At 54.5% G+C, this 24,809-nt stretch overlaps 1 protein-coding gene across 6 annotated transcripts in view; it reads left to right on the plus strand.

Annotated features, from left to right (window-relative positions):
- Nucleotides 1-24,136, plus strand: part of BRD9 (bromodomain containing 9) — a 26,154-nt gene extending 2,018 nt beyond the window's left edge. The window contains exons 4-16 of one of the 6 annotated variants that reach the window (XM_070587291.1): nucleotides 1,112-1,172; nucleotides 1,530-1,674; nucleotides 3,445-3,555; nucleotides 4,280-4,395; nucleotides 5,572-5,704; nucleotides 7,557-7,632; nucleotides 8,904-8,999; nucleotides 10,089-10,221; nucleotides 12,251-12,362; nucleotides 15,721-15,759; nucleotides 19,270-19,369; nucleotides 21,873-22,040; nucleotides 23,345-24,136. In XM_070587291.1, the coding sequence (XP_070443392.1) occupies nucleotides 1,112-1,172; nucleotides 1,530-1,674; nucleotides 3,445-3,555; nucleotides 4,280-4,395; nucleotides 5,572-5,704; nucleotides 7,557-7,632; nucleotides 8,904-8,999; nucleotides 10,089-10,221; nucleotides 12,251-12,362; nucleotides 15,721-15,759; nucleotides 19,270-19,369; nucleotides 21,873-22,040; nucleotides 23,345-23,445 (1,391 nt within the window). In that variant the 3' untranslated portion in view covers nucleotides 23,446-24,136. Of the gene's footprint in view, nucleotides 1-1,111; nucleotides 1,173-1,529; nucleotides 1,675-3,444; nucleotides 3,556-4,219; nucleotides 4,396-5,571; nucleotides 5,705-7,556; nucleotides 7,633-8,903; nucleotides 9,000-10,088; nucleotides 10,222-12,250; nucleotides 12,363-15,720; nucleotides 15,760-19,269; nucleotides 19,370-21,872; nucleotides 22,041-23,344 lie in introns of all 6 variants that reach the window. The other 5 variants (XM_070587290.1, XM_070587292.1, XM_070587293.1 and 2 more) reach the window with 5 other exon arrangements.
- Nucleotides 24,137-24,809: the final 673 nt, after the last annotated feature.

The following is a 24,809-nucleotide window of genomic DNA, read 5'->3' on the forward strand; positions in this document are numbered from 1 at the left end:
CTGCTCCTCAGCTGCTTCTCCTTTTGACTTTGAGTTTGACCGCCTGGGATTTACTGGGGGCAGTGCGAGGTATTGTATGGTATTGTGTGGCAGTCGCGGTCGGTGGGGGAGGGTGTGCTGTTTTCTGGCAACACCCCTCTCGTCTGCCAGCCGTTGCCATGGGGAGCGGGTGGGACTCAGGCTGCTGTGCATGTTGGGAAGTGGAGAAAGTCGGGTACAAAACCCCAGTTCGCTAGATGAGCGTGTCTGCAAGGTTAGCACAGTTGCAGGTCGTCGTTGGCTTTGTCTGATTACCTGTTTGAGCTCATAGGCCTGGGTCTTCCCCTCCAGCATACTTGGAGAGCTGATGGTCAGATGTTGCTGTCTTGGACCTACGCTGGTCACTCTCAGAGTGTTACTGTTGGGGACCCGCTGGTTTGCAGTCCTGTTGCGCATCGGCCCTGGGATCGGCCGTTTTTCCAAGGAACCCTGCTTCCTTCGGAAGTCGAGATCTGGGCACTGGGTATGGCCCTCAAGAGACAGAGCTAGGAAGGATGATATACCTCCATTCAGCTTGTAGAAGGAAACACCTGCAGACAGCTGTGTTCACGTTCCCTGAAAACCGTGTTTTCACACCTAAGGCCCAGAGACGTAGTTAACAGCTGCAGTCCTCACAAGAGCCCGCGCACTGTGTGTTTTTATCCCCATTTTGCAGATGAGCAACAGGTGTGACCAGAAATCTAGGACTCTCCAGTAAAACGATGGTCAGTGAATCCAGGATGAACTTCTGTGTGCAAAGCCTTTGTTCTCTTGTTCAGACCTGCTCCGGGATGTGCCGGGCCCAGTAGTGATGGGGCTGGAAACACATTGATGAGTGATGGCTTGTGTTGATGTTTGAAGGCATATTGGCAGTCTTGGGGTTTGGGGCTCTTACCCTGTGGGTGCCCTTTCCCACCCAGCTGAGCCGTGTGGAGGCCAAGGTTGGGTCTGGTTTGTCCTTGTCCCCAGTTCTTGCTGGAACCTAAACCCCTGAGACACAAAGCTAGGTACGTGCTGTGAAACTGGAGCTCTCCAGTGAAGCGATACCAAGGTCTTTTATTGAACTTGATTTTTTTGCTGTTTAAATTGTCAGCTGAAAACGAGAGCACGCCTATTCAGCAACTGCTAGAGCATTTCCTCCGCCAGCTGCAGAGGTAAAGAGTGTTTCTGAAGAGCTTGTGCGTGGGGACCTTTGGGCGGTCTTGGCGGGGTGGCCGAGCACCGTGTGGAAGCCCAGCAGGCGGGGCCCTCGAGTCCCCGCTTTGCGTCAGTGTCGGGTGTCAGAGACTCCGGGATGTGGACGTCACGGCTGGAGCCAGGATGCTAGTTTTGGAGTTTTTAGTGTATGCTAAATACCCTCCACACTTAAAAAGAGCATAAGTTTTATTTTTATTTTTGAGAAACAAAACTTGGTCAGTTGTATCAGATTTTTTATTGTGAGGGATTTTGTATCATTTGCAAATCTAGATTTTAGGGGTCTTCCAGTTTAAATAAAGATGTTTTTGTTTCAGAAAAGATCCTCATGGATTTTTTGCTTTTCCTGTCACGGATGCAATTGCTCCTGGATACTCGATGATAATAAAACATCCGATGGATTTTGGGACAATGAAAGACAAAATTGTAGCTAATGAATACAAGTCAGTCACGGAATTTAAGGTAAATTAGTTTCAGTTCCTGAAATAATTGTCATGAAGTGTGTGTGTTTGTGTCCAGTAAACGCTACATCCCTCTTAGGTCGTTTCCAGTCGTAAGTTTTCACGTGTTTCTGTGTTTGGGCTGGTGTTTCACAAACATAGCCTCAGAGGAATGGGTTGGTTGTGATTTTCTCCGTCTTTTGGTCTAGAGGCTGAAGCGTGCGTTGGTGCTGTTAGAAGTGTGTTGGGTGAAGCAAGGATGTGTCTGCTTTGGCCTGGCTCCAGAGTGGGTATTTTTAGAGACAAAATTTTCCTGATTCTTAGTTTTGTCATGTAACTGACATTACCATTTTTAGAATGGTAAATGCTTACATCTCCTGAGTACTTTGCTCTTTACTCTGTCTCTTTCTTGGCACTGGCTGTGAGAAAGAGAAATTGCTTATCAGCTTTGAAACTGGTGGGGGTGGGGGGGCAAGCAAATGAATGCTTGACAAAGTTGGCAATAATGTCATTTAGAAAAAGGCTTCAGATGTCTTTCTTAGTTTCTGTTAACTTTGGAAAAGCTTGGCTTTTCTGTGTTTCCTGGAGACGTTGCTGGAAGGGTTTGCTGACTAAAGGGGCGTGGGAGAGAGAGGAAGTTTTCACAGGAGGATCCGGTGTCGCCCCAGAGGGCCGGTGGCTAATGGTAATCCCTGCCCTGAAGGCCTGGCTGCCGGCCCCCAGTTCGGGCTCTCACCCAGGGACGAAGCCAAGACGTGAGCAGCGTCCACCCAGCCCGTGTCCTCAGGAGAGTGTCCTGAGCCTGTCATACTTGGGGCCTCTGGTGGACAGGGGCTTGCTCTGGGGACACTGGCCCAGTGACTTGTAAGGGCCCCGGATGGCACGCGCTACATTGCCGCAGCTGGCCTCAGCGGTCATTGTCCATCCTGATGTCTAACTCACCTCTGACATGTGTTGTGCTGAGTCACTTGGTTAGGATGGTAAAATACTGATGTTCCAGGTAGTTTGCTTTTAATATAAGTTGTTGTTGGATAAGACTCTCCTTATTTTAGGGAAAGTCTTTTTCTAGTAGTACTGGAGTAACTATCTGTAGGCAAAATCTTAAATTCTATGGAAAATCCCCACTGCTAGAAGACGTGACTGTGCCCGCCTCTCAGTTCATCCCTCGACTTTTGTTTAAAAGACCGGGTTGTTGGCTCTTGTTCCTGTTCTGTCTGAGTCCCTCCCAGAGAGGGAGGAGGGCTGGAGATGGGAAGGGAGTGGAGGGAGCCGGCATTTTCCTCTTACAAAATATACATATTATGCTCAGAAAGCAGTTACAGACTTTAATAAGCTTCTCACTGGAAAATGCTTCATGCAAGACGGATGAACAATTATGAAAGTTTCTCTGAAAGAGTTTTTTTTTTGGGAGGAAGATTAGCCCTGAGCTAACATCTCCCAATCCTCCTCTTTTTTCTGAGGAAGATTGGCCCTGAGCTAACATCAGTATCCACCTGTGGGACGCCTACCACAGCATGGCTTGCCATGCAGTGCCATGTCCGCACCTGGGATCCGAACCGGCGAACCCCAGGCCACCGAAGCAGAACGTACAAACTGAACCGCTGTGCCACCGGGCCGGCCCGTCTGAAAGAGTTCTTAAAAGTTATTTTTTAAATTAAAGAGCCAAATTTTAATTGTTTCCCACTTAATTTCAGCCTCTTCTTTTTGGCCTGTTTTGACAGGAATCTAAACTCTTTGCTGTAGCCTCTCCCGTGTTTTAAACTTGATGAATTTTTTGTTTTTCTCTTTCCAGGCAGATTTCAAACTGATGTGCGATAATGCGATGACGTACAACAGACCAGACACTGTGTACTACAAGTTAGCGAAGAAGCTCCTTCACGCAGGCTTTAAGATGATGAGCAAAGTAAGGGCCCTCCCAGTGTGAGCCGCGCAAGCGGGAGCTGCCCTCCTCTGCGCTCTGCTTGCCTAGACAGATGCACAGCCAACGCCAGCCATTCTCCATCCGTCTGTCACTGGCCATGGTGTGGCCCTCCGCTCCGTGGCAGATACCCCAGACGCCCTCTGCAGGTCCCTCTCCTCCAAGCACTCTTCTCTTTCTCCCCCTGCTCCTGCCCCAGCGGTCACATCTCCTTTAGGGTTGGTAGAAAGTTCTGGATATGTTGATCTCGAGCCTGGGTGTCTGCCTCCCTGGATCGCAGCCAGCCTTATGGGTTTATTTTGTGTGGCTGCCTCGCTGAATCCAGATGGGCCACTCTGTCCACCCTGAGCGGCTTCCCAGTGCTGCCCCGTGAGCCAGGTCGCATGCGTCACTCGCCAAGGACCAGTGCCTTGTGCCTGATCGGCCTCGGGGGCGGTGCACAGGGCCTTTTCGCCTCTGCCGGCTCTGAGCTCTCGCCAGCCAGTCGGCCACACCTTTTGGTGCCGACCCCCACGACCACCCGCCGTGCACCACCACGGAAGGGTCGCCCTTAGGCAGGTGAGGCTGTGGCCATCCCACCCCATCCATCGTCGTGGTGCCTTGGCTCTGAGGGAGAGGTAAAGCCGCGCTCCCTGTGCTTTGGTTCCAGGAGCGGCTGCTGGCTTTGAAGCGCAGCGTGTCGTTCATGCAGCACGTGGATTTCTCTCAGCAGGCAGCTCTCTTGGGCAGTGAGGACGCCGCTGCTGAGGAGCCTGCTCCCGAGGTTGTGCCTGTGCAAGTAGAGACTGCCAAGAAATCCAAAAGGCCGAGCAGAGAAGTCATCAGGTAGAGGGACGCCGTCTGCCCGTTGGGGCAACGCCCAGCTTGGGAGAGCCGGTGTTCTGCAGGAGGGGCGAGGGAGGGCAGCCTGTGTCCGTGCTGACGTCTGTGCAGGGGCCGACAGACGCGCTGCTTGTGCAGCCGGCAGGGGAGTGCGGGTCCTCAGGTGCTCAGGGCCTGTTACGAGGCAGCCAGGACATAACCTGGGCCCAGCGTTCAGAGGAAAGTGACACTCCTCCCCTGCCCACCTGGAGAGTGAGGAGTGTGGGTGACGAATGTCACCGTGAGCGCTGGGGGTGTCAGGAGACCCTGGGACCCCAGGTCAGTTCTGAGGGAGTGGTGGTTTGTGACCCACGCTTTCCACATGTCGCACCACCATGCTGCAGCCATCACGGTAACTTGTCCTGGAGAAGAGTTACATGCTGGCGACCAGGGCTCGCCCATCCCGGGCTCGGGGGACATGGGGGTGCCTCATGGGGCAGGCAGCACGCCTCAGGCTTCTTTCTCACTACACTCCCTGAGCTCCCTGCACCTGTAGCTGTAAACCCTGGGCGGGAGGAGGGGCCTTCCTGTAGTTTTGGGATCCCCAGGCAGGGCTTGCTCCCGCTGCTCCTCTGGGGGCTCCACCCACTTGCTTCTAGAACCTTCCAGAGGAGAGGCTAACTCCCTTGGGTGCTGCACCCAGTGCCTCGCTCACATGTGAGTCAAGAAAGGCGGCTTGGTGTGGAACCTCAGGTCAGCCTGCTGGAGTCTCAGGGTGACCCTGGGGTGTTGCAGCACGGGGTGCTCTCCAGCCCCGCCTGCAGCCTCGCACCCCATCCCAGGCCCAGAGCCTCGACCCTCCACAGGATTTCTGTCACTTCTGCTGCTGCCTTGAGTGACACTGTAACCAGTGAGGCTCCTGTCTTGTGTCCTCTGTTGTTTTTGAGGTGGCTGAAGTGTGTGGCTGAGACATGAGAAGTACGGAACGTGTACTTGGCTTAGCCTCACTCTTCATCTTCCTGAAAGCATCCTGTTTGGCTGTGGTTAGAACGAAAGGGAAGGGAGAGACAGTGAGCTTTGTGTGGCTCCTCAGGGTTCTCTTCGTGGCCTCGGGGCATTAGAGACTGACCATGGGGGCAAGGTGGGAGTGGTGTGCACCGTGGGCCTCCTGGTGATGTGTGCGGGGTTCCTGCATTGTAGCTGCATGTTTGAGCCAGAAGGGAATGCTTGCAGCCTGACCGACAGCACGGCGGAAGAGCACGTGCTGGCCCTGGTGGAGCATGCAGCTGACGAGGCTCGGGACAGGATCAGCCGACTCCTCCCAGGCAGCAAGGTAGCCCTTCCTGATGGGGCGGGTGTGTCTTCTGCCAGGACGGTGGCACAGCCGTCCAAATCAAGAGGTTAATACCAGGACGTCTAGTTGCAGTCTCGCCAGTGTCGCAGTGGTGCCTTTGTCCCCAGAGGGTCCAGCTCGGGAGCACGTGCTGCAGTCCTCACTGGCCGCTGGTACCTGCTGGCCCTGTCTCCTGGGAGGGAGGGACGGGCTCCGGGCACCTCTCGGGCAGGCCCCTCGCTCACAGGAGTGGTGTGTAGTGTTTGGACGCCTGCGGTCGGGTCCCCTCGCCCGGGTGTTGACCTTCGTCACTGGATGGAGGCGGAGCCCACCAGGCTTCTCCACTGTAGGTTCATCTGTTCCCCGGTGCTCATGTCTCTGTGTGCATGCCGTCGCTCGTGGGTCTCACCCGGTGCGGCCGCTGGGAGCCCGTCCAGTGTGCTGCTGTGCTCAGGGGGAGGTGCCGCCAGCCCCTGCGCACCGGCTCCTCCTCTCTGACACGGGGAGTTCTAGACCCGGGCGTCCAGTAGAGAGAGCATGGGAGTCACGCGTGGAGCTTTGAACTTGCATGTGGGCTTGTTAAGGACACAGGTGAAATTAATCCTGATGTTTTCCTTGACCTGACATATCCTAAATCTCATTTCAATGTGTAGCACATATAGAGACTTAACGTCTTTTACCTCATTGAGTCTGGGGAACGCACATTGGATTGTACGTAAAGACTTTTGAAATAACACTTTGGATATATCACGTTACATAAGGTAGATTAAGATTATTTTTGCCTGTTTCTTTTCACTTACTTTTAACATGCTTGCCAGGAAGGTTGAGGTTTTCTGTGGGGTTATGTTGTGTCCGTTCGACCCGCTGGTCTGCACTCCTGTTGCTCTGTAGCCCTGGGGTCGGCCGTTCTCCATGGAGCCCTGATTCCTGAGTGGAGAACGGCATTCGGAAACCAAGACCCTGGTGCTGGGTGTGGCCCATAATGGACAGAACCAGGAAAGGCCATGCACATACCTACAGCTTATAGAAGGAATCCCACACTGACATCTGTGTCAACATTCGACTGAAAACCGTGTTTTCAGACTGGAACCTTGGATTCCATCCTCACCACCTGGTCTGCTCCACATTCTCTCTTTCGTTTTGTAACTCCACCGTGAAAAACCTGACTTGCTGTGCCCTTAACCCACATACCTGCTCAACAGTAACAGTTTCCCACCCCTACGCCCTACACACCCTGCTTGGGCCCCGGTTCTGCTCCCGTCACTGCTCTCTGGATGTCTGGCCCCTGCCTCGGGCTCCAGCACCCATGCCAGGCTGCCGTCACTTCTCACCCCCTACCTGCATATGCCAACAGCAGCATGAGCGCCGCCTCTTCCGGGTCCCCTGTGGCCTGCAGTGGAGGAAGCAGTCTTGTTTGGTGGTGGTTTTAATGGAAATGAGTCTCAGGTGCTTCAGAGATGGCGCCTGTGGGCTGCCCATCAGTACCATGACCTTGCTGGCCAGTGTCTCGTTCCACCTCTTTTTGTTCAGGCTTCTGGCCTACTGTCAGCAGTTCCCAGGTAGTTTTCTGTTTCGGAAGCTCCTTTTGGAAGGGTCATGAGAGCCTGTCTGAGGAGTCCTCTGCTACATACGTGTGCATGTTGTCGTTTGCAGGCCGGTCTTAAACGAGACCCCAGGGAAGGGGCCTCTGCTCTCTGTTGGGGAGTGAGTGACCATTGTGGCCTGTGGGGCTCATCCCGGTTGGGCCACGTCCGTAGGTCTCTGTCTTGTTGAAGCTTCGGTAGGAATCTCTGCAGTGGTGGAAGTCACGGGCCGTCCCTCGGCGGATGGGCTCAGGCGCACTTCCTTGCAGATGGGCTACCTAAAGAAGAACGGAGACGGCAGCCTGCTCTACAGCGTGGTCAACGTGGCCGAGCCGGATGCTGACGGTGGGTGGCCCCTTGCGCGGCTTGGCCTTCTGTGGGCTGCACCGCATGCTTTTAAGCTCTGTTCACGCACAATGATTTTAAACCCGTGCAACCTACTCAGGGTGCCCGTTTCCCGTGGAGTGCGTGACGCCGGCTGTGGGGTGCAGATGGGCAGCCCTGCCTGGCTTCCTGCCCCTGCACAGCCCCCGTGACATGGCACCACACCACCACACGTGTGGTCGGTCGGTGGACTGCGGGGCAGAGGTGCTGCTTTCCCAGGCTCCCTAGGATAGCCTACAGGACTGGGCCGCACTCCCGCAAAGCTGCGGAGAAGTCCTTGCTGATACCATCACAAAGCGGTTTCCTACAAGTTCAGTAAGGGCTCCTTCTTCAGAAGCCAGAGTGCCGAACTCAGCCCCCCTCAAAGCTCGAAAGAGGTAAACGTGGGTCCAAACGTGAATTCTAGAGGAAAATCCCCAGTTGATAATTAGATCAGGGAGATCTTGGAGGAGGCGTAAATTACTGGGTCCATCCAACCTATATGTCACTTTTATGGTCTTTAAGAGGTATTTTTATGCTTTTCTCTCTCTTTGAAAATGTTTCAGAGGCCTTTCCTTTAAAGGAAAGCAGAGCTCGCTCAGATTTGGGATATGCTCATACGCACACGAGGGAGCGGAAGCACCTTCCCTTGGACTTGCCCATGTGGGCGCGATGATGTGCCTGGTGGCATCCTTTTGCTCAGCCCTAGATGGGCAGATTTATCTAATTTTTTGGATGCATGCAGAGTATAAACTGACCAGCGTCTTTAGTCTTTAGCAAAAATGAATCATGGCGTTCTCTGTAGGAGGATAGGCAAGTTGATTAACACTAGCTTAGAAAGAGGACATCGAGGTTGAGGTCCCGGTCAGGGCTGAAGAGGCCTGCTCAGGTCACGTGAGCAGAGTGTGCTCGACGGGAGCAACACAGGAAACCTGTGGTCAGAGGAGTGTTCGGGCCAAGGCTGCACTGTGGCGGGAGGTTTCCCAGAGGTGTGAGCAGTCCACCGCTGGTGTTGTGGTCACAACGCTGCAGATTTTCGTTCTGCCTTCTTTGGGGTGGTCGTGAAGTGACCCTGGAGTGCAGTTATGGTTTGGGAGTGGCAGCTGGCTGTGGTAAATTAGATTTTGGATGGTCTCTCGAGAACCCCTGGGGCCTTCCTCCCACACGCCCCCACAGTGAGGCCGAGAGAGTGCTGCGGGCTGCGTGCGGCGGGGGCTTCGCAGCCGGCTGCTCACAGCTCTGGTCCCCTGCAGAGGAGGAGACCCACCCGGTGGACCTTAGCTCGCTCTCCAGCAAGCTGCTCCCCGGCTTCACCACACTGGGCTTCAAAGACGAGAGAAGGAGCAGAGGTGAGTGTGTCGGGAGTATGTGGGGCACGGGTCCGCTCGTCACGGCCAGGGGGTGAGCCCCCGATCCCTGCTCCAGGGTCTTCCTGGCTCACTTCTCTTTACTACTGTGTGCACATTCTGATTTTGAAAGTAATCAAAAAATTAAGGTCACCTGAAATGTTGGAAATAAGAATTAGGTTGGGCAGGCCCCTCCTTTGCTGTCTGCTCTTTCTTGGTGGGTGGGTCTCAGCCGTGGGCTTTGTGCAGTCCTCCAGGTGGCTGCTGCGGTCCTTGGTGGTGCTGGGACTCGGGGCAGGTGGTCGTGGTCCTGCGGTGGGATGCTGATGTCCTCCAGCAGGCTCCCTTTCATCCATTGGAAGGGGCGCGATGCCACCTGCCATGCGCGGAGAGAGCTGTGCGTGGAAGGCTCTAGAGAAAGATGGGTCTGCACGCCAGACGGCGGCTGGGCGGGCACAGTGGGGTTGGGGGTGGAAGGGTGTGAGCGTGTTCTCTGCGTTTGTGTTCTATCTGGTTTGCGTTTGTGGCAGGCTTTCCAGTTTGTTTTGGAGTGTCTGCAGCCGTTTTGTTCACAGGGGACAGTCGGCATTGTCTGGAGATGTTTTGATTGTCACCCCGGGGTGCTACTGGCATCTAGTGGGAGAGGCCAGTTCTGTATCAGGTCACAGCCCTCCTGGCCTGACGTCCTTCCCACGGTGCCAGCACGTGCCTCCCTCAGGGTGGCGGCCCCTGCCTCTCTCTGTCCCCTCAGCAGGAGCTGGGCTCTGTGGGCTCCGTCCCCAGTGATATCTGGGACAGCCATGAGCTCTGCAGCCTGTCGGGCTCACTCCCTTATGGATCGCTACGCCTTGTTTGCCGCCCTTGGCTCAGAGGCAAACGAGGGCTGGGGCAGCGACTCTGGTAGTCATGCCTGAAAAGCCGCTCTGCTGTGCTTGTACCCGGGAGCGGAAATCTCGCAGAGAAGGCCAGGCGCTCAGGGCTGCCTGTGCATGGGGCGAGCCGCTGCAAGGACAGTGCAGCGCGTCCTGTGCGGGCTGGGGTCTGCGTGTGAGGCTGATGTCCTCAGCGGTTCCCTTTCTCTTTTACTCCCAGTCACGTTTCTCTCAAGTGCCAGCACCGCGCTGTCAATGCACAATAACTCAGTGTTTGGTGACTTGAAGTCGGATGAAACGGAGCTGCTCTACTCTGCCTACGGAGATGAGACGGGAGTGCAGTGCGCGCTGAGGTGAGCGTCGGGCGGCGTGGCGTGTGCAGAACGCGGGCTGGTTTCTTGCCTGGTGTGGGGTCGGAGCCTTTTTCCTGGTGAATTCAGGGCCTGCTTGCAGGTGTGTAGCAGAGACGGCCACTGGCAGCAAGTCTAACTTCCTAGTCCGTGTCAGTGAACCACTCTGGTCTGCTGCAGGCTGTCTTGAAGGCCACAGTTTTAAGAAGGCGATGACGTGGGCTGTCGCTCAAAGAAGAACATAGGTGTGTAACCCACTGCGTGTGCTTCCTAAGAACCTGTTTCACAGTTGTATCGAAAGGTGGTTCCTGGTGGCTGTCTTAGCTCCAGCTGCCAAAACAAAGGAGGCAAACGGGGCAGCTCAAACAGTCCACGTTCATTGTCTCCCAGCTCTGGAGACTGCCGTGCAGATCCAGGTGTGGGCAGGGCTGCTTGCCTGAGGCTCCTCTCCTGGGGTGTAGACGGCTGTGTCCTCCCTGTGTCCTCACAGGGTCGTCCCTCTGTGTGTGTCTGTGTCCAGATCTCCTCTTGTAAAGACACCGGTCATCTTGGATCAGGGCCCACCTTGAAGATCTCATTTTAGCTCAGTCACCTTTTCAGGGCCCTATCTTCAAATACGGCCGCATCCTGAGGTGCTGGGGGTTCAGCCGTTGACGTCCACATTTGATGACAAAGTTCAGCCCCTGACAGTGACTAGGGTGTAATATTAGAGTTGGAGATGTCCTACTGCGTTTCTATAGGACTGTTTGTGTGTTCATTTTTTGTTTTCTGTGGCAAAGTAGAAGTGGGCCATTTTTGCAAAATTTTAGTAATTTTCTATGGGGAGAGGAACTTAATTTTGCTAGCCTCTTAAGAAATGGAATATTTCCATATTAGATCTTTGTTTTATTTCAGAGAGATTACAGAATGTATTTGGAGAATAAACAAGGAATAGGTTAGCTCCTGATAGAGTAAATGAATCCCTAACCCAGATTTTTCTGAGAAAAAGAAAGAAGTGGAAAACCGAGGAGAGATTTCTTTCGGGAGAGGATGGTGTCACAAGAGGGTGACCCTGCCCTTTCCCCCGTCACCCTGTCACCCCGTCACCCTGTCAGGTTGCTCACAGCTCTTCAGGGCAAGTCACCTCCTGTTCAGGTGGTGTCGTGTGGCCAGACTGAGTTTGCCTCCCCCCAAGTGCCTGCTCCTGAGATGCACACGGAGCCCATGTGCCATCTAGCGAGACCCGCTGTGTGAGCAGCACACTCGAGGAAACAGGGCCTGGCCCCTTCCTCCTGGGCCTCCCGCGCCGCCCTCCCCAGACTGCTCGCCGTGAGCATTCCATCCGGTCCCTGCTCCCTTCTCAGTGGTCACTTCTGTGGTTTACCGTGAGGTGCTCCTGGTGGAGCCTGCCGTGTTGTCGTGGCTTCGCGCCACGCCAGCAGGCCTCCTCGCTCCGTGTGAAGGTCTTTGAAGTCTCGGCAGCCCTTCCGAGCCTTTGCCTGGCTTCTGATGCTAGACTGTGGGTGTTTGTTTTCTGCCTCCTCTTAAAGGTTTTTGGTTAGGTTTCTTTGTTCTCTTTAAGCATTTGTATGGTCCAGAATCAAGATGACACTAAGAGGTGTACGTGGAGAGTCTTGCTCTCACCCTCGGCCCCTCCCCTGCCCAGTAGGTAGCCACCACACTGTGCATCGCTCCTCAATCTGGATATGCCTGTGCGGCTTTTACTGGAGTTAGGGTGCGGTATCTTTCATGTGTGTGTGCACACACTGTTCTTCATCTTGCCTTTTTTAAAATTAATTTTATCTCAAGATCTTGTTAATCTTTTTGGGTCACGGACCACTTTGAAGATCTGATGAAGGCTGTTAGTCCCCTCCCCACAACTACCACATCCGGGGGGTCCGTGGCTCTCCATAGACCCTCTCTTGTGGAGGAGCATCCGAGGAGGGTGCTGACACGGCAGGTGTCTGCAGTCAGGACTGCGGCCTTGGGGACAGAGTTTGGAGCCTAGCGCACGTGGCGTTCCTTTCAGCCTGTTCTCTCACGGCCCTCCCAGCCTGCAGGAGTTCGTGAAGGATGCTGGGAGCTACAGCAAGAAGATGGTGGATGACCTCCTGGACCAGATCACAGGCGGGGACCACTCACGGATGCTCTTCCAGCTGAGGCAGGTGGGCTGCGCGTGGTGCCACTCCTGTGGGAAGAGCCCGTCCGAGCGAGCAGGCTTTTAGGGCAGAGTGTGCTGTTTTTAGGCAGTCACTAAGCTGCCCTTCCCTCAGTAGTTTTTTATTTTTTATTTTTATTTTAAACAGTTGATTTCTTTAAAAGAGCCTTAAAAGTAAAGTCTTCTCTGTTGACCACACAGTCATCATTTCTGCACTCTTCGTTACTTTCTGTACACACAGATTTTTTCATCCTCTGTCGTTTTCTTTGTCCTGAGGCATTTTCTTCAGTATTTCTGATAGTACAGATTTGGTCACAGTCTGAGGAAGTCTTTATTTTGCCTTCACTTTTGAAATTCACCTCCCTTGGTGTGGAGTCATAGTAGACTGGTTTCCCTCTCTAAAATACGTCTGACTTACCTTGTTTCCGAAGAAGTGTCTGCAGTCATTTTTATCTTTTTTTTCCATTTGCAGTGTGTCTTTTTTGGTCAAGATCAAGGACTGGCAAACATGGCCCACGAGCTAAGAGCGTTTTTTGTATTTTTTAAAGGTTGTAAGAGAAGAAGAATTTGCTACAGACAGCCGTGGCCTGAACAGCCCCAATCACTTGCCCCCTGGCCCTTCAGGGAGAAAGTCACCAACTGCCGCTCTAGCTGCCCTCAGATTTTAACCTTTACAACTCATTTTCACCAGTGCATTTTTCGTGTGTCTCAGTGTGTTTTTCTTTGTGCTTATTCTGCTTAATGTTTGCTGAGCTTCTTGGACCTATTGGTTTATAGTTTTCATTAAGCTTGGAAGATTTTCAGCCATTAGTTCCTCAAGTGTCATTTCTGCCCATACCCTTCTTTCATCTTTTCTCTGGGACTTTGACACATGTGTTGGATGTTTTGATATGTTCCACACATCACTAGTGCTGTCCTAATTTTTTCAGTCTTTTTTTCCCTCTTTCAGTTTGAATCGTTTCTGTTGCCGTGGCTTCACATTGAGTGATCTTTCTTATGCTGTGTCTGAATCTATTGTTAATCCCAGCCAGTGAATTTTTCATTTGAGATACTGTGTTTTTCACCTCTAGAATTCCGTTTGGACTTTTTTGCTTATAACGTTCTCACGTTATGTTCATGTTTTCCTTTAAATCTTGGGCACATTCATAATATTTATTATAGCTGCTTTCAAAGTCCTTCTCCGCTAATTCTATGATGTCTGGCGTTTCTCGATCTGTCTCTATTGGCAGATTTTCCTTTGGTTAGACGCCATGATTTGCTGCTTCATTGTTTGGATTCTAGATATTATGCTGTTGAGTCTAGACTGCACCAATATAGCAACCACTAGCCACATGTGGCTACTGGGAAATTTGGATGTTACTAGTCTGGATTTAGATATGGTGAAAGTATGAACTACAAACTAGAACTTGAAAGACTACTCATGGCGTCGCCCCGTGGCCGAGTGATTAAGTCCGCGCACTCCGCTTCGGTGGCCCAGGGTCTCGCTGGTTCCACTCCTGGACGCGAGCATGGCACCGCTCTTCAAGCCATGCTGAGGCGGCGTCCAGGGGCTCAACCAGAAGGACCTACAACTAGAATATACAACTATGCCCTGGGGGTTTTGGGGAGAAGAAAAAGAAGATTGGCAACAGGAGTCAGCCCAGGGCCAATCTTTGGGAAAAAGAAAAGAAAGGCTCGAGGAAGAGGAGGAGCTTGAGCCTCTCTTCAGCAGGAGCCCTTTAGAGACGTGCGCGAAGGGGCTGTAAGGCGCCTCAGTGATGTTATGTGGACTACATGTTTGAATAAAAATGCTTTCACTGTATTAGATTAAGTGAAATACGTTAAGATCAATTGCACGTTAAGATTAATTTTAGTGTGGATACTAGAAAACTTAAAATTAGGTGTGTGGTTACATTATATATTTGTTGGACAAGGCGGGTCTGGATGTTATAGTCTTCCTTTAGAGAACGTTGATGTTCGTTTTGGCAGAGTGGTTACTTCTGAGTCACCTGATCCTCCTGGCGCTTGTTTTAAGTTGTGTAGGGTGGGTCTGGGCAGCCTTCAGTCTAAGTTTCAATGAGGCCCCTGCTCTGGCCTGGTGGAGTTGGGGCCTATCTCGCCCGGCGTCCCTGGCTCTGTAGCATTTCATCTGTACCTGCACAGGTTGGCATCAGCCAGGCTCGAGGTCCCTCCAGGATGTCCAGAGCCCCTGCTCTCCAGACTGTCCCGCCAGCTGTGATCTCCCACTCTTCCGCTCGGCATGGCCGCCATGCTCTGGGTGCTGTTCTCTGCCCTGCTGTCTGCAGGTTTCCTCCGGCGCTGCCTCTGGGCACAGCACCTGAAGCAGGCACCTCCACACCGTGTGGCAGACACAGCGGGAGGCCCTAACATGTGCTGGCAGCTCAGTTTCCCCTCTAGATTGCTTTCTAGATTTTCTGCAAGGGAACTTGTGCTGCAGAGTTTCATAATTTTAGATGTGCCACAGCACTAAATAACATATGATACTAAAGTGTATACGTTAGCGGAAGCTTGTATGAGGTAACAGACATGAATGATGGCAGTATTTCTTTTTCTGCTTACAAGTTTGTGAAAATCATAACACAGGTGAATCTCAGAAACATTATTTTGAACAAAAGGTCACAGGAAAAAAGTGTGCAAGCTGAATAGCTGTTTTTTTTAGGTATGTACACAGGACTAGGGTATTTTTAAGGTAATGCTCCTACCAGATTGCAAGACAGTGGCTCAGTACAGCATTCAGGCTGTGATCTCTGCACGAGGTGGTCACATGTGCCTGGGTCCCGCTCAGGCTGTGCTCACACACGTGGTGGTGAAGACTAAGTCCTCTTCCAGACACTCTGTAGGCCAAGAAGGACACATGGCCCCATAACCCTGCCCATCTCGGGGGCGGGGGCACCGTGAGGGTCTTGCCCCATCAGGATTTGAACTGGTCCCGGTGCCTCTCATCTTCAGGCTAAACCACCAGACCCAGTGTTTTTCCTGAGCTGCCCTTGAGACTCGGGGTACAATGTCTGACATTTTTGTTTTTAGCCATGCGAGGTTCAGGAACAAGGTTGGGTGTCATCTCGCTCCTCCTCCTCCTCCATCTTGTCTTAGGGTGCTCTCAGGCACTCAGCCCCAGGGTCTCGGGGGGCCTACGTGATTCCGGCCCTCGTGGGTCCCATTAGCTCTCTCTCTCACACTGTGCCAGCTGTCGAGAAGCCCGCAGGGCCCGGCCCGGTCTTTCCAGTGTAGTTATGAGCATGAAGACAGCCCCAGTAGTAGTGCCTGTGCCGGTTTTACTTCACGTGGGTACGTGATGTGAGGAAATCTTCCTTCTATATGAAATCGTTTTGGAAAAGCTGGTTTCTTTCTTGTTTTCTTTGCAGAGGAGAAATGTTCCAGTGAAGCCTCCAGATGAAGTAAAGGTGAGTTTCATGGATATGTAAGTAAAAACCTCGTTATTGGGGTTCCCGTAGGGAAGGTTGTGTTCAGCCTTTGAAATGGAGTGGTTGAGTCGAACTGTGTGTACTGGTATTTAGAAACTGGTTAAGTTCCTGATGAATGAGATTAAGTGGCAGTCTCCCCCTCCCTCAGCTTTTAATGACTTGGGGTGAGGGACGTAAAGCCAACATACGTTCCTCCAAATCTAGACACAGGAATCCTAAGGTGCCCGGGCTGGGACAGGCAAGGTGGGCCTGCTCGGGTCCTGCGGGGCAAGTAGCACGCTTTGTCTCTGGTCCCGTGGGTTCTTCGGCCTTCCCCAAAGATGGGCACGCCAGCAGGCACATGCTGTGTGTTGCCAGTCAGGTGTATGTGCGCTGCACACTCGTGAGTGAGACGAGCCCAGCGGTTCTAGGTCCTTGGGGCCTGCTGGCACCCGGAGTAGACAGTCTGTGTTTGAGGAAACTGTTGTGGCCCAGCCTCGGTTTCCCCCTTTTTCCTGCCCTTTGGGAATAACTTGGAGTGTGCATGTTGACAACCAGCTTTGAATACAATTCCCATTTTGGAGCAGAGGTGCCAGCATGTTGGGCAGGGCATGGGGGCCTGGGCCACAGGTGTTACCTGGCCTCAGTGGACAGAGGGCCCACCTGGAGCAGGAGCATCAGGTGCCTGTCAAGTGGGGGCTCTTCAAGTGATAGAACCAGAGAAGGGGACACGGGTGTCTCTCCTGAGGGTGTGCTCCTGGTGTTGCTAGGTCCTTGAGGCAGCCAGGATTCTGCTCAGCATCTCTGTCTGGGTTATGCAGACACCGTGGTATAGAGTGCAAACCCCACACGGTGTCTGAAGAGCTGGGACATACTGTAGGCCACTCTAAGCTGGGAGCCTGGCACATTCCCTCTGCCCTGCCAGCAGGGCCTCTGTGGGGCAACCCTCAAGCAGCGGCAGGGAGCTTTCAGAAGGGGCTCCTATGCCTGTGCTGTCCCTCGCACCAGGGGCACAGAGCACCTGCTGGTGGCAGCTGGCTCCATTCGGTGCCTTCCCACCTGCATGCGGCGTGCACATGGTGTTGACACGTGAGGGGCACTCGCCTCTCTCTGTCATTGCATTCACTCGTGCACCTCACGGCCTGTATGTCAATATGCTTCTGTCATCAATCAGGGCTCCCAAACGTTTCTGCAAATAAGTGTTCCTGTTTTTCTTTCGATTTAACTTAGCGTGTCCAAAGACACCAACTTTAATGATGTGATTTTCAGCATTGCCTTAGAATGTAGGTCTCCACACCTAACACGTGGGCAGAGCTAGCCAATGGAAGGACGAATTCCTGAGCAATCTCCCATAGGTGAGCCCTAGAGAGGCTACCTTGGAAATGCACACACACTCAGTTGCTCTCTTGTGGTCTCTAGGGAAATCTGTGCTTCTCAGTGCTTTTTTACTGTTGGAATAAAATGTGAGCAAACCGATTTTTTTTTTTCAAGTTGTCTTTATGAGCTCCAAACTGCCTCATCCTTTAGGATCACCAGGTAATCCTGTAACATCCTTGAATGCCATGAGCTGTGGGGAGATTCTCCATGTGTCTGAGATGCAAGGGCTTTGGTGTTAAGCCCTGGGCAGGGGAACTCACAGCTCTAAGACTCAATCTTCAGTTATGGAGCAGATTGGTAGTGGTGGGCTTGTTGTAGGACTTTGTGGTGACCTCGGCTCTGGGCCTGGCCAACACCGGGCTCTGTGAATGTGAATTCAGCCTGGCTTGCTGATGGCCTAAGTCATCACTAACAGTTCCTTTAGGGAGAAATTTTTATCAGAGCACAGACAGAAGTAGGTTTTCTGAAAGCCAAGCGAGGAGGGCAAATTCACAGATCACCAAGGTTAAGACAGCCCAACCAGAGAGGCTCACACCCAGGCCATGACAGCCCAACGGTAGAGGGTTCACACACAGTCCATGACAGCCCAACGGGAGAGGGTTCACACCCAGGCAGTTATAGCCCGACGGCAGAGGGTTCACACCCAGGCCACGACAGCTCAACAGGAGAGGGTTCACACCCAGGCCACGACAGCTCAACAGGAGAGGGTTCACACCCAGGCCACGACAGCTCAACAGGAGAGGGTTCACACCCAGGCCACGACAGCTCAACAGGAGAGGGTTCACACCCAGGCGATTACAGCCCAAGGGAAGAACGTTCACGCCCAGGTGATTACAGCCTGATGGAAGAACGTTTATGCCCAGGCAGTTACAGCCCGATGGAAGAGGGTTCACACCCAGGCGATTACACCCTGATGGAAGAGGGTTCACGCCCAGGCGATTACACCCCAATGGAAGAGGGTTCACACCCAGGCGATTACACCCCAATGGAAGAGGGTTCACACCCAGGCGATTACACCCCAATGGAAGAGGGTTCACACCCAGGCAATTACACCCCCATGGAAGAGGGTTCACGCCCAGGCGATTACAGCCCGATGGAAGAGCGTTCACAGGCCTGGTGCCCCCTTGTCAGTAGCAGGAGCCTCAGCTACCTCCTGTTGCTGCGTCCCTGTGAGTCGCTGAATGGTGCTCGATGCCCGTCCCTGCTGTGCAAGCTGGTGGCTGCCCTGTGTGAACCCTGAATCCCAGAAGGCTGAGGGTGGGGTGCGGGGCATTGAAAGGTGCCGCACAAGCCAGGCCCGCAGACTCTCAGTGTCAGCTCTGATGTGGGGCTTTTGTTCTCAGCTCTCACGAAGAAACGGTGTCCCTCCCGAGGGTCAGCTGGGGAGTGTGCTCCCATTCGACAGCAGCTTATCCAGTGATGACTTGGGATTCAGCACCAATGTCAGAGGGTGTAGTTGGGCAGAATTTCAAAGACCTTACAGTCTGAGGTGGTGTCCATCCCTTATAGTACTGGAGACAGTCTGCCAGGTGTTTATTTAAAACGTGGCTGTGTGTTAACTCTGAAACCCTAGTAGTCTGAGAGCAGCCAATGGGGATGGAAGGAGGTTTGTCAGGGGGGTTTTGGAGAAGGGGAGCTGTTTCTGTAATGATGTGGAGTGGGGCTGACCCAGGAGAAGACGCTCAAAGGAGGAGGGCCCAGCACCGGGAGAGCAAAGGGAGCTCGCATGGAGGAGGGAAGGGGCTGGAGCGTGCTGGTTTGGGATCCACCACATGGTGTGTTCAGTGACGTCCCTGCAGAGCAGCCACGGGTCTGCCTGTGGCGGCTCCAAGTCCCCCAGCACCCTTAGGTCCCCCGTGGGCCCACAGCATCTGTCTGTCTGGCAACATCGGCCGGGGCAATGGCCACCACTCACAAGCTCACCCCCAGTGATCCCTGGGCCACGGCATGGACTGGGCACTGCTTGGCCCTGCCCACTCCTTGGGGTGGACACGGCAGAGCAGGCCTGTCCTGCTGTGGGTCGCGGGGCATGGATGTAAGGTCACTGGCGTGACATCACCAGTGTGTGAACTGGTGTGCACTGCTGTTCAGTGACGTCTTCCTTTGTGCTTCATGGTTACCTGTCTTCTGCAGGCTGGGGACTCGCTGGGAGATGGCGGCTCTGTTCTGGATTTCATGTCCATGAAGTCGTACTCTGACGTCTCTCTGGACATCTCCATGCTCAGCTCTCTGGGTAGGTCGTGCTGGCCACGCTCCCCTTTGACCCCTTGGTCGGATTGTCAGGCTCGGCTAGAAGGAAGTGGCCCCTGTGCCTCTGATCCCTGGTGCCCGGTTCCCACACAGCCCGAGGGGTGGTGATCCTGAGGGGCATGGGCTGGGGCACCGCTGCCTCTCCTTGCTCTGGGGAATGTGACCCAGCCTGCGAGCTGACTGTAGAGTGAGGGCCCACTGTCCTCAGGGTCACCCTCCCAAATGGCTGCAAACAGGACTTTGCCTGGGCCTCCTTTATGACTTCAGGCTCCATCTGCAGGATCGCGGGGTTCTTTGATCCTGTTGGTTGGTGCGCATGCGTGTGCCCACTGGGACATGGCCTCTCGAACGGCTGGCACCCACTCTGTGAAGTGCTGTCTGCTTCCGCACAGCATCTGATGCTCAGAAGTCTCCTGTGCCACCCCAGCCCCTGCTGACGGGTGGTTTCATGAGCGTCTTCTCCCCTTTGCAGTCTGGACACACCTGCGTTTTCCCTCAGTGGTCCTCCCCGGGGCAGCCCCCGCTCGGGGACGTGTGGCAATGTGTTGGTTGTCACACCTGGGTGTGGTGTTTCTGGGATCACGTGGGTAGAGGCCAGAGATGCTGCTGAACATGCTACAGCGCACACGACAGCCCCAGAAGGAACAACCTGTCCCGAGTCAACGGTGCTAAGGTTGAGAAACGTGCCTTGTTAGAAGTGGGTTTTGTCTAACTTTAAAGAGCATGAAGTCGAGTCCCACTTCGTCATCCAGGACGACAGCCTCTGCCTTGGTGGGAGTGACCGTGGACTGTGTGTGTTTCATGCAGTTACTGCTTTGCTTGGGCTCAAGCCTGCTGTCTTGCTGTTCTGTCTTCCCAACAGTTCAGGGGTCCCCGGGACCACCCCTAGGTTTGGTGATGCACTAGGACTACCAGGACTCCGTGTATGGTTGTCTTCAGGGTTTGTTATAGCAAAGAATACAGGCCAGAACCCACGAAGGGGAAAGGCACATGGGTGAGTCCGGGGACACCAGGCATGCACTTCCGGAGCCCTTTCCTGGAGAGCCCCCAAGGATGCGCCTGGTCCCCAGCAACGAGCTGTGGCGGGGGTTGGGAGGGTCACCCTCCACCTGGCATGTCCCCAAACGCTAGTCCTCAGGAGGGGGCAAGTGTCTAGGTACAGTGAGTCCCCCTGCACTTCAGCAGCGGGGACCCTCCCAGAGTCTAGGTCAGCCAGCAGGAGCCGGCTGTGCCTCGGAAGGCTGGAGGCCTCGGGCTGCCGTGGGAGCACCTTTCTGCGCACCAGCAGTTCTTCTTCTCCAGCTGCCTTGGAGACTCTCCTTTTCCCCGGTTCTCGGTGGTCTGGTCGTGCTGTGCCGCGGTTTGCTTCTCTTCAGATCCTCCCTTCTTGGGTTGTGTCAGCTCGTTGGACCTGGGTTTATAGCTTTATCAAATGTGGGAGTTTGGCTGTCATTTCTGCAGTGGTCACCTGGGCCCCGATTCTGCCCGTTTGTGGTTAAGTCTCTGCTTCGTTTGGGGCCATCCCGCGCTGTCCTGGGAGTCCCTGGCCATCCGTCCTGCAGCGGCTGCCCCATTGTCCTCCCAGGGTTTCCCCACACACGGCTGCTCTTTTCCTCTCCGGAAGCCACATTCGGCTGTCCCCGCCTTCCTCTGCCTGCGTGGATGCTTGGCGTGTGCTCGCTGGCACCGTTTGCACGCAGCTGCTCCTCTCACATCTTGTGGACGATGTGCCACTGGCGGGATGGTGTTTCCCTGCGTCTTCGCCTGCCAGGCCGTGCTTTCTCGGAGGCCAGACCCTGCCGTCATGCGCTGGGTGCTAGGTTGGGTCACATACCCTTGAACCGTGGTGGTCCTTGCTCTGACAGGCTCTTAGCCCCCTCTCCTTCAGGCTCTGTCGGGTTTTGCTTTGAAGTGTTGCTAGGGCAGACACAGTCCCCACTAGGCCACACCTGCCTTCAGGCTTGGGACGTGTAATATCACAGACAAGCGTGAGCTCTGGACCTGCCCCAGTGGGGGCGTCCCTCTCGCACAGGTGCAGGGCGGTGCTTGGCTGAGACCTGGGAGCTCTCCAGGCAGCTGTCTTCTCCAGCTCTCAGCCCACCCGCTGGCCCGACCCCGCGGGTCCCCTCCCTGGCCATGGCCTGTGCGCTCTCATGGCCATGTCTGCAGCTCTCTTGCACACGGCATCCTGCTCTCCAGTTGGTTACAGCAGGACGGCAGCACTTGCGTGCGTCCAGTTGCTTGGGTGTGGTGTGGCGCCTGGTTTCTTGTCCAGTGCTGGTGCCCTCTGTCGAGGCCTCCACCCCCGTTTGCTCTGACTGAGTCGCCCTCACCTCCGAGCTGACTGTGCTCATCCAGCTTCACTTCCGAGTGGTGCTTGTGCGCGTGTGTGGTGACGCGTGAGAGGCTGGAGTTACAGACCGGAGGTGCCAGTGCACAGTGCTGGGCCGGCTGCAGTGGGCTGATGTCCGACTGTGTCTGCACAGGGAAGGTGAAGAAGGAGCTGGACCACGACGACAACCACCTGAACTTGGACGAGACGACGAAGCTCCTTCAGGACCTGCACGAGGCGCAGGCGGAGCGCGGGGGCTCCCGGCCGTCCTCCAACCTCAGCTCCCTGTCCAACGCCTCCGACAGGGACCACCCCCACCTGGGTAAGGCGGCCCCGGCCTTGCGCTCCGCCCTGACCCTCCAGCAGCCATCCTGGAGCATGAGTGGTGGTCACGTCCGGGAAGAGGGCAGGAGCGCCGACTTCCAAGAAAGGCCGGAGACCCCGGGGCTCAGAGCTCCGTCCCCGCTGCCCTCCTGGGCTGCCCCTGCCCCTGGGGCTTGGAGGACGTGCCTCCCTCCTCAGGCGGCTGCACTGAAGTGAAATGTTTAATGGAATTTAGTTAGTGCTGTGAATTGGCCGGAGGGTGCTGGCAGCCCCTGTGTCAGGAGAGCCCAGCCGGCCACGCCCGAGGCCCTTGGTCGCAGGCAGAATGAGGCTGAGGCTGTGGACCCTGACAGGCACGCAGAGTTAGACCTTGGGAACAGTTGTTTCTGCCTGCTGTTCCCCGCTTTTAGTCCTAAAACAGCATGTGGACTGGTGTGCTCCCCAGGACCCTGGTTTGGGGTGAGCACGTAACCTTGCTTGGCCAGGGGTCTCCATGTTTGACTAGTGACACCCTGAGTGGGTGTCTCGGGACCCCTCCAGGATGCCACATCCCCCTGTGCCCCGTGGCTCCATGAACTTGCTCGATTACATCCACATGCTGCTGTTGGAGTTCCCGGGTACAACTGAATTATTCTTTCAGCAGAGTAAACCTTGATGTTTTTGTGGGAATAAAAAAGGGTAATCAGTTACAGAGGTTTGGCTGAAGTTGTCTGAATAAGGACCGTGTCTTCGGTCTGGTTAACCTTGTAGTAAACAGTATATGATGGAGGCTCCAGGTGGCCCTGGCTCGGCTCCAGATCTGAGGACCCCAGCATTCTGGTGGACTCTCAGGGTGACACGGGAGCTGCTCAGGGGCTGGGGTTTGTCTTTAGGACCCCTGGCAAGGAGCCTCCGTTGTTTGCAGAATCAGCAGCCCTGCCGTGTGGAGGGCCAGCACCGACATCCCACTTCATGGTGTCCATACCACGTCTGCGAGGAGTTGCCCTCTACCTGCTCCCCAGGAGAGATGATGGCATGGCCCGTACCCCAGGGGAGATGAGGGGGTGGGCCGTACCCCGGGGGAGATGAGTGAGTGGCCAGTGCCCCAGGGGTGATGAATGGGTGGCCAGTGCCCCAGGGGAGATGAGGGGGTGGCCCATACCCCAGGCGTGCTGGCAGGTGGTCTGTAGCCCGGGGTCCTTGGCACTGGCTGAGTCCTGGGCTTTGCTGACCACAGTCTCACAGACTGGTTTTTGCACAGGGGCCTCCTGAGCTCCGAGCAGGTCAGACCATTGTGTTGAAATGTCTTTTCCTCAATTGCAGGAAGCCCTTCTCGCCTCAGTGTCGGGGAACAGCCAGACGTGACCCATGACCCATATGAATTTCTTCAGTCTCCAGAACCTGCAACCTCTACGAAAGGCTAGCCCTGTCGACAGTCTCAGATTGTTTGTTATTGTTGTCTTTATTTGCATGTACAGTTTTGTCGTGAGACAGAGACTTTCCTTTGGTCCCCTTTGGCGTGCTGGGAGCAGCCCCGGGAGGTGGGGAGTCGTCTCTGATACCATGTCAGCCACACGCAGATGTGTGTTTCTGTAGATCACCCCTGGAGTCCTGAATAGTGGAAATCACGCACGAAAGGTGTGTGACCAGATCGTGCGAAGCTGGAGTGGGCTGTCGCTGAGCTTCTTGGTGCCGGTTGAGCCCTGCTCTGCAGCAGTGTGGACGCACCTGTCTGCCCACATCCTCCACGCAGGGCCCAGGGAAGCAGACGTGTTTCTGTTTGCCTTCTATTGGGGGTCCTGCATGTTCTTTGCCTACCTGCCTCCCACATCCACGTTGCTGAGGCAGGTCACGGTAGGGGCTGTTCACACAGGAGGAGCGTGTTGGGAGCAAGTGCACGCCCTCTGGCCGGGACAGGCCGAGTGAGGCCACTCCCCATTCCTGCTCTCAATCCCGTGCCTGAGCGGGTCGCTCTGCTGGAGGACTGCCACTTCCCTGCTGGTTACGATGGAGTGTTACGTGTCCATAAAACACCTTTTATTCTGGATGTGTTTACAGGACACCTGTTCATATTTGCAGAATGTAAATACAGATCTTAGTAAAAAGATACACAAAGAGTGTACTTGCTGTGATTATTTACAGCACTGCTGGACATCCACTTTAAGTGACTTTTCAGCAAAACCCTTTCTCATGCAGGGTTGGTGGTGTCCGTTCTTCCTAGTCATCATCTGCCATCTCCTCACATCTCGGCCAGTTCTCAGTTCCCGTAGCTGTGCACCTTTCCCTGCACAACTCCTGCTCTGTTCTGTTATCGTGGAAACGTGTAGTTGGAGACTGCTGTCTCTCAGGGGAGGATCAGACCTGGGGGAGAGTGTGTGACCGAGGGGCAGTGGCAGTGCGACATGCCCGGGCACCACAGGACAGGGCCAGCCCCACTGGCTACTGACTGCCTGGGCCAGCAGGGCTTGCTGAGGTACTATGTGGATCAGACAAGGGCCTCCCCGCCAACATTGGTAAAAGGGGAGCAAAAATATCTCAGAGGGGCCAGCCTGGTGTGTAGTGATGAAGTTCACGTGCTCCGCTTCGGCAGCCCAGGGTTTGCAGGTTCGGATTCTGGGTGTGGACCAAGCACCACTAGTCAAGCCACACTGTGGTGGCATCCCACATAAAGTAGAGGAAGATGGGCATGGATGTTAGCTCAGGGCCAATCTTCCTCACACATGCACACACACAAATATCTCAGAGATGAGGCACCAGGAAGCCGCTGTGGCTGCTGTCAGCAGAGGAG

Source organism: Equus przewalskii, chromosome 20 (assembly GCF_037783145.1).
Source record: "Equus przewalskii isolate Varuska chromosome 20, EquPr2, whole genome shotgun sequence".
Lineage (NCBI taxonomy): Eukaryota > Metazoa > Chordata > Mammalia > Perissodactyla > Equidae > Equus > Equus przewalskii.